Here is a 15,309-nt window from a genome sequence, read left to right on the forward strand (position 1 = left end):
GATCTTCTTACCTTCTTGCCTACCCAAGTTAGATGCCAAACTCTCAGAACCTTTTGGGAGAAGCTGTGTATCTCAGATACCTTCTTTCTTTTCCTTGGCTGGTCATTTGCATTTTAAAGCACTTAAATAAAGTTTGCAGATCTCTGGCCATCAATCTTAAAAAGCCAGTGGAATTTGGACCACTAAATCACTTCTGAAAGTGAAAATTGTTAGGAAAAAAAAAAAATCCTGTGTTTTCAATCTGCACTTTCTAAATCAAAAACTGTTGTCTGTGAAACCAAGAAAGTTTTTTTTTTTCTTCTGTATTTCATAATATTCACATTCTGGAGCTCCTTCATGTCTTTATGTTTACAATCTAATGGTATTTTAGGCAGAGTTTTAATGCAAAAACTGTGCAAATGTAAAGTGTTTATTATGAGAAATGGATACCAATAACCATAAATATTCATGACTGGAAGTAACATGCTGGGAGAGTTTCTGAGTCACTTCCACAGCGATTACTTGGAGCTCTGTTTCATTCCTTAAGCAAGTACCTGACCCTGCCCGAATGCAATTTATTCATGTATTAATTGAGAGAAGGCTGTGAAAAGAGTAGTTACAGAATCAGCAACAAAGGAAAAATAATGGTAAGGCAGACAAACCTGAGAATAGGAGAAGAGCTTCATGTCTTTTAATTCAATTAAATTTTTGCCACTTTAATAAGTACTTCTCCTCTGGCCTTTTCAGAATTCCATTGTAGGTTCCCTGAGAGGTGTGGGAATTGAGTCATATCTCTACATACAGTGTAGTGACTGGAAAAAACACAGACCCTGTTCTAAGTCAACAGAATCACTTTATTAAGCATACCCCAGTATTTATTTGCTTATTCATTGTACAAATTTAGGATCAAACTATGCAGCCAGTGATTAGGAGACTAATGCAAAGAAAAGCCAGAGAAGATGTCGCTTGCTCTTTTCTTTCAGAAACTCTCACGCATCCCACACAGCCTCCATGGCCCAGTGTTCTGGGCTGCTTAATATAAGCATTCTCATATAGTTATTTATGGCTGCAGATGATCTTTGGTATGCACTTTCTCATGGGAAAAAGGTGCTTGTTAAGGTCAAGAGCAGAAATTGCTTCTACACATAGCTCTTATCTCATGTCACAGCTCAACAAAAATGTAATTTTCATCTTTTTTTCACCTCTTAGTTACTCTTAGGTTACTAAACCAGGCATAGGAGTTGCATGAAGAATAATGTAAAATGAGTTGGGAAAAGGTACTTAAAATTCTATCTAAATATGAATTTTCTCTGGACAGTGTTCTTAACTGGGAAAGTAAATCCACGTCTGGCAGCGAGAATGATGTGACCATTGCTCCGAGACAGTTAAATGGAAGGACTTCCATTGGTTTCACCAGGCTCTGGGTGAGGCACCACCTTGTCCCTACTGTACTCTCTAAAACAAAACCAACACAAGTCCTGCCACAAAGCAGTGAGGCCATAAACTTAAAATTACAATGGGCAATAAAACCTTGAGAGACTCGTTTTGCTATTGTTTTAATTTATACTCTTGCTAACCAATTTTAAATGCACATTAAAATACCAAGCAATTCTGAATATGTCAGTGTATGGATAATAGAGGCTGCCAAGGCCATGCAATGTAAGTGTTTCAGCCATAGGCCATTAGACTTCAGTCATTTATTCTTTTTTTCAGGAAAGCTTAATCTGAAGGAAGAAAAGCCATTTGAAGATGCCCAACTGCAGGATAGGAAAAGCAAAATGGAATATGAACTCCCTCCTGGGAAATGCCCTGACATGCACTCGTGAAAGGGAATTCTGTGGCCATGACTTACATAACCCAGTTTGGAAATACGTAAGAGTTGACTCCATAATCTGAGATGTTCTCTCCTATGTCACATGCTGTATTTTGAATCCTATAGAACAGCTAAATCATGCAGTTCTAAATTGGGAATAAAGCTGGAATTTAGCTATCACTCCCAGTTGCATCCTGATACGGCTTTTACTGCACCTGACTGAGATTTGGAGGAGTAGCTCCTCTCAAAGCTGAGCATCCTGTTCACCCTGTACCTGATAGTGCTGTGATAACACTAGCATGATCCCAGTGCACAGGTTGAATTCTCCCATTCAGCCCCTCTCCTCCACGTGAAGCAAAGGATACAGTACTAAAACGTGATTTCCTCAAAAAGCCCATTATTAATGGAATTGCAGTATGAACACTAGGACAGAAGAGATGGAAGCTACACTGCACAGCTGTGGACATAAGTAATTCTGCAGCACTTAAAGAACTTGGAAAGAGAGGGTTTCAAATAAAACTATTGTAAAGGGAATACAATCTTGTAAATACTGATTTTTTATTTTCTTTAAAGAATCAGCTTCTGATGGCCTTTATTCAAGGGATGTAGCACTTGCTTCAGCAAGCAGATCCCACTGTTTCCAGTGTGACCTATTTTCAACCAAAAGTAATAACCTAGAATTTTCTAAACTGGTAGCAGCTCTTGCTTTTGTAGTGACTACTTCAGACAGACCTGCATCCTAATTATTCTAGTGTAGGAACCACATGATGCCTGGATTTCACAGACTCAACTAAACCCAACTTGACCCATTTTACAAGCAAGGAGGAAAAGGCCCATCTCTTCATCTATCGATTGAAATGTCATTGTTTTACTGCAAGCGTCACCTTCAGGCTTGATTTTGAACTGGGACAAGTGGCTGTGGAATGGGGCTATTCCTTGGCCTGTACATATCCAGCCCCCTTCCAGCCCTGCCTCTGAAGTTATAGTATGAGATAGTGCCAAAATGTCACTAGAGATAATAATTTGTAACATTCCTCAGCTCTATTAATCCAAGGCTCTGCAGTGGCAGCTCTGGTGTTGCCTGTGCAAGAGGTGCCAGGCCCCCAGTGACCATCCTCTGCTTCTCTGCTGGGGCAGTTGCACTGCTTCATGCCAGTTAGCTGATTCAAAGGATCTGCAGTAACATATTTTTCTTCTTTAATCAACAGCACAGAGATACCAGGCAGACAAGCGTGGTGTATCTGAACTGGCTGCTTGATTCTCTTCCAGCCTCCAGCTGCTGTCTTGAATACAGCTTATCCACTTTTCCATACCTACATCTCATTTAATTTTAATAAAATAACCTCTCTGAATAAAGACCTTCATTCTCCACCAAAACCCTCATGACAAACTCATACATATTAAAGACACAGGAAGAATAAATTACAGGAGGTCATAAAAAGGTCCTAAAGAACCACCTCTGTGTTGGGGTGGAACATCTATCAGCTAGGTGCTCTGGTGTCAAGTGAACAACTTCCAGTGTGACCTGGTTGTTTTGTGCTCCATCCCTGAGTATCCTTTGTCATGCAGGCTCTGAAAGGCTGCTGGCTGGGGCTGTTGTCTACAAGCATTTGTGAATTACAACAATGCCATTTGCACGGCTGTAGTTAATGACCTGTCAGACCTCCCATCATGATGTTATGCTGTTATTTCCAGGATTTATGTCCTCACTATAAAGTTGGTGACTGCTTGGTCTAGAAACACTAATGCATTTTTTTTGTACTTTTTATAAATATAAAATGAAAAAGTGCCCTAATATAAAATCAGCCTCTATTCAGAAAGGTAAAATATGACAATTTTAAGAAATATTTTCAGTGCTAGAAAATAAAATCAATAAGATTCAGGATAGTTCCTTTTTTGGGCAGAGTCATTAACCATAGTAATGCAATTTACAGCCCACAGGGGTAACAGGTACCCAGAAATGCATTAAGTAGGTGACTGCATTTTATGGTGAGCTCTGAGAGGGTAAATCTTTCACTGACCACAAAGAGCATGTACCAAGAAATGCCATGATGGGATGATGGTACAGGATATCTCTATTTAATCTGTGTAAGTAACAGCAGTGGAACTTACCCAAATAATAATTCCATGTCCTCCTAGGCAGGCAGATATAAAGGGTGAGCATGGATTTTGCTTCTGAGTATGTTAAATATGTTCATGGTTCAGTGAATTCACAAGTGATCTTTTTAGAGAGGTGTTATAATAGGAGGAAATTTTCACTACGTACAAATGAGCAGTCTCTAGTAATCCTCTGTTTGAGGAGTCTGAGGAATCCTACACATAGACACACATGGACTTTCAGAAATTAAGTCAACTTATCAGGTTACTGAAGAAATGCAAGATCAAATAAGCCCCTGAATCCATATTTACAAGTTAAATCATAGCTGTCTATTAGGAAAGTACTTGCATATCGTAGGATGTATCCACCTTCAGGTAACAGTCTCATTTCCTTTTCTTTTTGATTTCTTAATTAAGCAGGGGACAGGATTTGACAGAGAGGTTTTTCGCTAGTACCAGGGAAATTTTCAGTGACAACGACCAACAGGCAGAATTACTCTGTATAACCATGCACAGATGTAGCAACCATATTTTCCTCTGTATGACGTGGCAAATTCTACACTAAATTGCACTAATGAGATGTACAAATTAAAAGCTGCTCACTGTCTTTATATAACATCCTCATTGGTGTTTGGTCCATCACCAGTGTAATCGGAATCATCCTCCTGAAGTCACTATAACATCCTGATGTGAACAGTCTCAGTGAAAGAGGAGGTGAATTGTAGGACTCTTGAAATGTAATTCTTCATCGAGGCATTTTACAAGAGCAATTTTTGTAAGTGGGATAATAACAGGAGTAGCAGTAAGGCAACATCTTAGTGCCACTCATTATCCCTATTCCCATGTTATATTACAATCCCTGTTCTATCTCATCCCACACAGATTTATGGCAGAAGTACCTAAGCAAACATAAGCTGGAGCATTCTCTGATTAAGTCCTATTACATTCCACTGGGCACGACCATTATTAGCACAGAGAAAAATACTATTCCTTATTATTCTGAGTGACTTCTTCTTCCAAAGAACACAAACTTATTTTACACTATATCATGAAAATCTATAGAGGGTTTTTTTATGTAGAAAGTGATGATTGCTACTGTTTTATACAAAAGTACATGCACGCCCACAAGAATACTACTGTAACGTAATTAATAGCCAGAGCGCCAAATCCCCTCCTTACATAAGGAAAATGAATAATGTGGCAGATGTCATTACTCATTTTCAGCTTGGATTATTAGCTTAAAAAGGTCTTTGAGTCTCTGAGAAGCAACTAATTCTTCTATCAAATTTCTTTGTGCTTCAATTCCACTCCTCTAAGTCATGGATACTGCTAAAAAGTCCAGTGCCAAATGATGTCAAGAACTCCTTACATACCCTGTGAAGGCATAAAGTAAGATAAAATGTTTTGAATATATCAATACATACATCCAGCATTGCTTCTGGCCCTTGGAACTTTCCTGAATAATCTTTCCAAGTAAGTAGCTACGAGCTCCCAGTTATTAACGACTTAGTCATAGACCACTGTTCCAACTACTTGGATACTCAGCTTGTCAAAAATAACACAGAATGCTTTGGGTTAGAAATGAGCTAAAGGATCATGCAGTTATACTCCCCTAAACCCTTTCCTGTATACAACAGTATTTATCCTTGGAATTCCTTCCCTTGCTTTTAGATCACAGTGAAGAACTGAAGAAAATAAAGATTCCTAATACTAGTCTGTCTTGGTTTGAAAAGATAGGTATCTGCTAGGGAGAGGCGGGCCTCTCTAGGAATGGGGAATTCCAATGCCTTCCCTCCATGTTATTATAATTTGGAAGATTAAAAAAACCCTTTTCAGTCAGAGCTATGGGGAAAGGAATAACAGTCCTTTACTAGTAAATATAACAGGACAGATAAACAACAACAGAAATAATAATAATAATAATAATAATAAACAGAACCAAGAACCCCCAGGGGCTTTGTCTCACAAGCCCTGGGCAGTCTGATCTCTTGGGACCCCAAGAGCACCAAGCTGAAATGGTGGAAACTCGGGGCTGATGGCTGGAAACGGTGGGTTGTTCCGGCAGGCAGGGTTGGGGGGTGTCCCGGCAGGCAAAGTGAGCAGTGCTGAAGAAGCTGTGGCGGCTGGACCCGAGCTGAACCAGCTCCAGCAGGGCAGGCAAAGAGCCTGAACTCCCGGGCGCTCCAGCAGACGATAGAATGCCCAGGACTGGACTCCTCCGTTAACTGTGGACTCCACGCAGCAAGCCGTCGCACGACTGTCCTCCCCGGAAAACTGAGAGCAGAAGAAACCACCACCCTCAGCTCCTGGGAGCCTTTCCCTCCCCGTAAACTGATCCACTTCTTTTGTATGGGTCAAGCACCCTTTAAGCATCAGTATTTAGTCTCCTAGCAACTTATGGGGGGAAAAATTCCACAGGAAAAGTTAACCCCCGACATAGTCTTACCCTTTTTATACCAAACCCCAATTTTTGATGGTCTAGCTAAGGTAGTGCACAGGGATGATACTCCTTTTCTTAAGCAAAAGCTTAAGAGGACATGCTCATCACACAATGGTGAACACCCTTGTAAGATCACAGCTGGCTGTGAAAAAAAAGTGAAAAACCTGGCTTTTTACTTTTAACTGATTTAAAGTGAACTTGGATAATATTAAAAAAAATAAATTGTATTACATGTGCAGAAAGGGCAGTTACTTTCCCAACAATGCAGGTCTTCAAGACTCATTAGTGGTTGTAAACACACAGTGTGTAGGACAGCAGATGTTCTGGAAACTGCTCTCTGAATATATGACTGCCCAAACAATATTAAACCTCTTGAACTTCTTCCCAGCTAGAAGCCATAATCTATGCAGGTTTTGGTAGGTAGCTGTACCAAAAATTCCTGGTACTTAATTGTTCTCTGTGCTAATAACCCATATTTAGTGTCACTGCAAGGTAACCAGCATCCACTTCAGGACAGTGGGAAAGAAGATTTTCAACTCCATCAGAAAGTCTTTGGAGTACTCCCACACCAAAAATGTATGAAGGACAAGAATTGACAAGGATCTGCAAGTCACTGCCTTCAAGGTTTTCCTTATTTGCACATTCCTGAAGCAGGAGAGGGACACTGCTCATGCCCTGGCAGGGGAACCTGCGAGTGCAGCAGGACAGGCCCTGGACAGCTGGTGGCACAGCAAGGTCCAACCTGCCACTTCATGTGTTGGTTATAACAAGATAAGGTTTGACCTTTGCATTGTCTCATAGGACTAGGAACAGGCTGGAAGACAACTTGAATCATTTGGTCACGTCAGGATAACAAAGCAAAGGCCAGGATGCATCTGCTACATGCAATATTTTTTTCATGGATACCAATTGTAACTGAGGAGGAAAAGCCACAGCTAAGAAAGATAATTAGGCTGTTAAAAGAAAAGGGATCTGAGACCACGTTAGCAAAGAACTGTACTTCAGCCACAAGTTTGTCAAGGTTTAAAATTTTAGGTCTTCAGAGTGCTTTACTATACTTAGTTTACATTGCTGGCCCCCTAAAACTTTTTTTTTTCTTTCATAGAAGGACTGAATTAGAGGGAAAAACAGCATTTAGAGATCTGTTTGCACAATGGCTGCAGTTACAGGCTGTACGTAAAACAGTAACTTTATTGAAAAGGCCCTTTTATAAAAGAATGCATAGATGGGTGTTTAAAGGAGAGGGAAGGACCTGAAGACAGCAACGTTTTGAGTTGGTGGTAACAAAAGCACCTGTAAAGGGTGATCCCCAGTCCCCAGCTGCTTGGTTAAGTGAGAAAGGGGGCTGTGGGAACCAAATCATGGTGCCACCAGCTGTTGTTAACAGAGAAAAGATCCATGTTGTATTATATTTAACTCACACATACAAATTAAAAAAAAAAAAAAAAAAAAAAAAAAATCTAGTCTCCTTTCTAGCTACATGATTTGTAAAGAGTAATTTTTTGCAGAATCACCAAAGGAAGTAAAAAACCAGGAAAATATCTGTTATGAAATATACTTCCTTCAAGCTATCTTTAACTGACAACCAAAGCTGAAATATTATATACACTAACCTAAGTTCAAACCAGTAAGTGAATCAATTCCAGAATCTATGCTCTATCACCCTGAAGAAATTAACTGTCCCAAAATATTGCTTTCTAAAAGAAAAACTGCTATTATTGTTACAATAAATAATTATATATAGCTGGTTAACCCCTCAGAGGCAGCAGCAGACTGCATGATTTTGAAGGGTATGTGCAATTGTTTAGAGCACTGCCGTAGCTCAGACTGCACCACTGTTTTCACTGATAAGCAAAATACACCAGATGGTGAGTGATGTTGCAGCCTCCTGAAGTTCCAAAATAAGACCAGGAGAGATGTTATAGCTGAAAAAGTGATTAGTGCAGTAGTTATCAGCAGGTTTGGTTTTTGCTGTTCAGGCAGCCACACTATGATTACCATCTCAGTGTATGGCACAGACCACTCTGTGACTGCAGGGTGGCACAAACTAAGAGCTGAAACTTTAACAAGTGTGTGGGTTTGAAGTTTTGCATCTCTGTTTCAAGCCATCGACAAACAGTTCATGGTTCTCACAGTAACCTGCCCATCAAAGGTTATTTTTGAACATGTACATAAAGACATTTCTAACTTAAAAACAAAAACAAAAAAAAAGCCCAACAACAACAACAACAAAACACAGCTCAGAGCTGTAATAAAAGAAATCTTGAAGCCCAGACAGGAGAAACTAGGGACACTAGAGCTGTCTCTGTGGGGCATAACAAAAGCACATGGGAATAGCAGGAAGTTTAAAATGATGTTTTGCCACTCATGATCAAGTTTGTCAATAGTTTCAGACTTCTTCTCCCTTGTAAATCGTTATGAAATGAATGCATTTCCTCCTTGGAGGCAGTTTCTCAGTGCTTCACAACCACATGTTTTGAGCCAGTGCAGCATTGCCAGCTGGTCAAGGTTAGGGCATAATCTCACCAACAGGATCTTTCCAGAAGGCAGGAACAACATCACAGAACTCCAGCAGTCTTTTTCCTTTTAGAGTAAAAAAATTTATGAAGGAACCATGAACAGGGGATTTCTCTTCTCAGAACCTCAGGGTAAAAGGTAGGCTTTGACTAATGATCTGTGGCCAGTAATGAAACCTAGTGAATATAGATCTTCATCTGGAATTAGAGTTCATTTGCAACTTTTACTACATGGAAGGAGAACATCATCTGCTCCTTCAACAATATTCACTCATTATTGGATGTATTTCCTCCTGTTAGCTGAGGTTGGCACTAGCACCCTGTAAAGTAACTTTAGATTGGGTATAATTCAGTAGGGGAGCCCAAATACAGTATCTTCTCTGGGAACGAAACACTTATATGCTTGTACTATCACGTAGTTCAGAGTTTCCACAACAGGAAGGAGGTTTGGCAAGTGCATTCTGTGATCACAAATTAGCTTTAACTACCCTTATATTTTATGCTTACCAAAGCCCACTTTCATAATGCTATGAAAAAACAGGACCAGCATGAAAAGAATCAATACAATCACAAAGATTATCAAAGGTTATACATATCTATTTGAAGTAACAACAATGGTACCAATGAATTTGGAATATGATTGTCTTGGCCACCTGGAAATTGTTTTCACCACTTCAGTGACACAACATATTCATAATCACAGCCAAAGAAAAGGCATGAAAAAGGTTATTTAAAGATGTTTTAACCTATCAACAACTACTTCAATATTCCACCCTGGAAAACCTCTATGTAGTAAGCATTTGTAATAATATAAATTATTTTATTATGATGCAAATCGCCATGCATAAAGGAAAGTAGTCCTTCTTCATCCTCGAACATTCCCTGAAGTTTAATTTGGAACCCAATTTGCATTCCATTAAAATTTTAAAGCTGTACTTACTTTCTGCTTTGTTTGTCTACATGATTTAAATCACAAGAGCAATTCTTTGCTTGTAGAACAGGTGAGAGATGAAGAGTGGTTTCTGCATCATTAGCAGATACACAAATCCAACCTTAATGAACTTTTCCTCCTGCACTTGAGAACTCTGCATCTCTCTTTCAAGGCTGGGCACCAAGACAGACCTGAGCCACAGTCCCTGTGCTGAGAGAACCTGCCAGCTTCCAATGCTGCCTTCTCTTGGAGCACTGCAAGAAGTGAATTTGGGAAAGATACTGTGAGAGGTCTTGTACCTCATCTCTGCCTAAATCCTTCCCTCCTGTGAGATACACATCACTGACTGCAGCTCCGTGGCTTATAGCATGAAAAAAATCTGTGTCCAGATGAACATTAGAAAGGGATTTAAAATATTTTTCTCTAAAATCTGTCCCAGAATATGGGGAGTCTGGGATTTGGGGAATGAAGTGAAGTATGGCTTGATTTTATGAACTACTCAGAGGCAAATCTGCACAGGATCCAGCGAGTTTTTAGGATTTGACTTAAATGCTTCCAAAATAGATTAAGCGGAAAACCTTATGAATCGCATATTCTAACCCGGGCATATTGTGATGCACTCCTAACTGCATTTTTACAGCTCTCCATGAAAGAAGTGAGGGTTCAAAGAGAGACAGTGACTTTATTTGCTGAAATAGGTAAAAAGCATTCACCCAGATAAAGCTGTGATAGACAAACTCTGGAAACTCCTCCTGGAGTGTTTTACAATTATATTGCCCCTAATTAATCATCTCTGCATTTGTGGCTGCTCGTCCAAGCAGCTACAGAGATGGAGTCAAGTCAATCATATTAGCTGAGATGCCAGTTCTGAACTATACTGACAGGCTTTTGGACAAACAGCTGTGGAAAGAAAACATCCTGGCAGATGGCTGTAGCTGTTTGCTTCAGTGCACATCATTCAGCAATTCCAACAACAGCTCCTCAGCTTGCCTGGCAGCTCTCACCTCTCAGGTGCTAATTAGCATCTCATATGATATCTAATACTTGACTGCCACCGGCACAGATAAACTTAATATGCACCAACAGATCCTTTGTGATGTGTTAGTCTGAGAGCACAGCCACAAATGCAGCCTTGAAATGCTTTTAATATGGTTTTCAAAGGCTTCTAAATCTAGGTGCTGGTGGGGAAAAAAAGAAATTAGTTGTTTGTTCTGTAAAGTCTCATGGGATTTCTCTCTTCTGCTGAGGCTGACAGGTTGCAGAGCTGAATTTGAAAGAAAGGTACCCCCAAATTTCCCTTACTTTCTTCATGGCTGCTTCAGTGAGCTGTTCATTACTGACTTTCTGGACCAGTTCTTGAGGATGTGTGTTGGGTTAGTCAGATATTCAACACATATTAGTAATTCAGGTTTCCCTTAGAATGGAGGTGTCCCTCCACACCACTCTAAAAGGTCTTCCTTCCCCAGAAGTTTTTGAGTCATCATTGTTTCCTCATTCATCTGCCAAGGATAATCCTAAGGCAAAATTTCTCACAGTACTGAGACCAGAACACCACAAGCATGAACTGATCACAAGTATCTTTACATCCTGACAATTATATTATTTTTTTCTCTGTAACTTTAAATTTAGGCCTGTTTAGCAATTTTTTTTTCATTCATTTTCTACTGGACATCTACCTGACTTCTGCAACTCAGATATATCTTGAAAGCAGGTGATTATAGTCTCCAGGTTTCTTCCCCTGTTGTCATTATGAGGAACTAAGCGTGCACAACAATACACTGGAGTGTTTCTGACAGCCCAAACCAATCTCAAGTAAATCTGAAAAGCTACTTTATGCTACATCAATATGTAATTAAGCTCCAGGCCCATAGATTTTCACAACCATTTCAGTGCCAGAAATGTGTGGGCTGAAATATTTAATCTCATTTGCACTAGAATTCTTAACAAGACAATCAGCATTTTGGTAATTTCAGATGACTGTCAGGTTGTAACAGTTCTCACAACAGAGAAAGTAGCTGATGATCGGTCAAATCTACAAATCCTCAGGAATAGCTCACACAACAGCCAAGCAATATTTTCTACTGTTATGAGGAAATAAGGATCACATAGCAGTTTTCTTGTTGCAATAAGGATAAAATTTGAAGCACTACTCTACCTTATAAGATACAGCTAATATATGTAAATGAATGTATATTCTCAATCACACTGCAAAGATACTGCACAGAATCCTTTTAGCTGCCTCTTGATTATATATAATTTACTAAATCTCAATGAAGCCCAGTAATTTTTTTTTTTTTTTGCTCATAGTTTGTTTACTAAACCAAAATCGGTGAAAACTGCATGCAGTGGGTTCTTGTATCAATCTACTCTAAAATCTAAACTAAAATTGTAGAAATGCAATTACCTGGAAGTGTTGCAACAGATAAATTATTTCATCCAATTAACAGTAGTATTTTCAGTCCCTTCCCCTTTTCTACACACAGAACACAGACAGTCACAAAGCAGCATCCTGTTGGTTTTACTGAGAGAAACCAGGAATGTGTCATGGGTTAGTACAGTTTAGTTTTTTAGTTATAGAAGAATGTAGAATAATTCTCCAGGTCAGGACCTGGGAATTGCTTTAAAAAAGACAGGGACCTATCAGAGGATTAGTTGGAATATTAGCATCTGTTCTGCCCACTGAAAATTGTTGGCTACGACTTTGGGAAGTCGTATTGATTTCCTGTAGGTGGGTCCTTTTTCTTCTTGCCTTTGGCCAGAGAGAGACAGGTAACATCGAGTTGGGCCTGCTGTTTCCCCACTTTGGGGAGAAGCTTGCCTGAGGCCTGGCCGAATTCTCTCGACTCCCGGGTCGGTGCGGGGGAAGGAGGGGTTGCTGCTTTACAACAGCTACTTTCTTCAGACTTCCCTGGAGCAGGGAGAGATCTCTGCCGGGCCCCTGATAAGAGCTATGGGCACCATTTAGGCTGAGGCCACCCCGATTTACACCGAGGGGTGGGCTGAGAAGGCATTTATGATCCTGCCTGTTTTGGATTTTTTTGTGATTCCAGACTGCTCGAGTGCTCCTATCTCTGATGTTTCTGCGTGAGTTCTTCCTCCCTTACCAGCGCGGCCTTGAACATCTAACACCACAAGCTACAGAGGGAGAGACAAAGACTCTGAGCAGATTTAACCCTTTCCTGGCAACATAAAACTTCCAGAGCTTAGCCCTTCTCTGAGAGAGTAAGAAAGAACAGAGTGAACATAAATAAAAAAACCAGCATGAAGTCAGTAAAGCAAGAGTGAAAAGACTATTGGGACAGAGAGTTGAAGAGATGGTTGTTCCATTCTTACTTGAGCCATGGAGATGAACTCTATATTTAGATCATTCCTTTAAATCATAGGAAAGATATGCATTTGGGGAGATGATTGTTTTGATCTGTGTATAGATTTGAACAAAGGTGTTTGTGATGGACTAAGCAATATTAATCCCATAAAATGCTTGAACAGAGACAGAGATGAGAAGCCCTCTGCGCCAGTGAAGAAAGGAGAAGATATCTCTGTACCTTAAGATGAAGAATCCTTTGCTTTGGAGTTATTCATCTTTAAAAAGTGACACCCCAATATGCAAGCGTCTAAGACCCATGACCCATGAGCAGCTTGGGGACCTGCTAATAAGAGGAGTCACAAAGGCAGGTTTCTCTGGGCAGCTGTTTTTGTGACAGTTTAAAAACCCACAAGAGAACTGTTCTAAGTTGTCAGTGGGATCCATGACTCTAAGAGAGACTCTTCTCCTAAATAATTGATGAAAGACTATTATCAGAGAGTAAAACTGACTGAAAATTACAAGTTTTGTCTCTTTATGTTGTTTTGTAGGGAAGTAAACAGTTTGTATGGGGAGGGAAGAGTGTTTTTGAAGTTTCATTCTGTTTTAGTTTTTTTCCAACTTTCTTTTTTCTATTCTTTTAGTGTGTGTTAATAAAACTATTTGTTAATTTTTAAGGTTGAGCCTGCTTTATTTTTCTCCTAGTCTCTCTCCCACAGAAAGAGTGAGTACTAAGACCAGAATTTAGCGAACGTAAAACCACTACAGAATGTCATCAAAGTGATTTCTTCCCTGAAAAACAGCCATGGTCTTTGGATGATGGACTAACAGAAACCTTTCTGTGCTTCACTGTAAAGTGATGTTGAGTACTTGTCAACTAAAAATCTTTGCAATGAAAACAAATCAACTCAAAATGTCTTCCCCAAATCCAACTATATCAATTCCAGTGGAAAAAAAAAATAAGAAAGGATAAAATCTTAAAATTACACTTACCAGGAACAAAGCTTCCCTGGACCACCTCCTTATAAGCCCACCAGCCTTCATGGATTTTTGGTGAATTCTGTTGAGCTAGAAAGAAATAATCATAGAAACTATAAAATTAGAGCAAAACATAGGACTTAATTAGCTAAACTTTAGGAACTTTAAACAGGGTACTATTGCAGACATAAACTAAGACATAAACTTCTGAGAATTAAGGATTTTAGAGGGGTTAAGATTTTAGTTAGAGATAAGATTTGCTGAAATTAACTAAAGTAGATAGGTAGGCTTTGCTGAAATTAAAAGTTAGTAATTAACTAAGAGAAATTGGGTTTGGAATCACTCTTCCATATTAGAATAACTGATTACTTGTCAACTTTAGGTTTGGTTAGCTGTGTTTATAATGAAGAATACAGAAACTGATAAATAGCTTTTAGGAACATAAGACAGTTATAGGCCTCCTCTGCCCAGAAACCCATTGAACAGTCACAAAGACAGGAAACAGGAGTCCTACCAAGGGTTCATTTATCACATTTGCACAGAAATGGTAGAAAGGTGAGAACGAGGAAGACTTCTTTACTTCCTCATTTTGGGGACCCGTCCCCATGGAAAGGACCACTGACCCATTTCAAAGAACAAACTATGCATGCTTAATAGCTTTTTAGCTAATTACCGTACGAAGTGGGGAATGGGATGTACCAGGGTTATGAATATGCATTTGTGTTTTGGGTATTCAATGCTTTTGTAAATAAAAGGACTCCGTGATCACCTGTAAATTGAGGTGTGTATTTGGGAACTATTCTGCACGCTGCCCGGTGTCATAATAAACATGCGCTTTCTAACTTTAGACTGTTAGAGAGTTTTTGTCCATCACAGTTGGGTATTGATACTAGATCAATACCCATATTTTCTTTAATAAGTCACTATCCTCTACAGAAGAGTCACTCAAGTGACTTTATTCAATTTAGAGAATCATGCTATGCATATGTATCTCAGAGAACTTTGTCCCTATTCACCACACAGTAAAATATACTCTGCCTTGGAAGACTTGATCACTAAACAATTCGGGTAGAAACTTATTTATAGCACTACCAGCGGCTTCTATGCCACCTATAAAGTCAATATGGGATAAAAACACACAGAAGAAAAGAGTGCTCAGTAGTCAATACCTGAATCCAAGCTTCTCCCCTTCCTTTTCTGAATTTCCCAGTAATCTCTCCCATTCTGTGGGCAGAAGTGGCAGAGCAAACC

At 39.5% G+C, this 15,309-nt stretch overlaps 1 protein-coding gene across 1 annotated transcript in view; it reads right to left on the bottom strand.

Moving 5' to 3' along the window:
* CA10 (carbonic anhydrase 10) overlaps nt 1-15,309 on the bottom strand; it is a 273,558-nt gene that overhangs the window by 206,192 nt on the left and 52,057 nt on the right. The window contains 1 exon segment of the mRNA XM_040081363.2: nt 14,074-14,148. Within this exon segment, the coding sequence (XP_039937297.1) occupies nt 14,074-14,148 (75 nt within the window).

This window comes from Hirundo rustica, chromosome 18, assembly GCF_015227805.2.
Source record: "Hirundo rustica isolate bHirRus1 chromosome 18, bHirRus1.pri.v3, whole genome shotgun sequence".
NCBI classification, from domain to species: domain Eukaryota; kingdom Metazoa; phylum Chordata; class Aves; order Passeriformes; family Hirundinidae; genus Hirundo; species Hirundo rustica.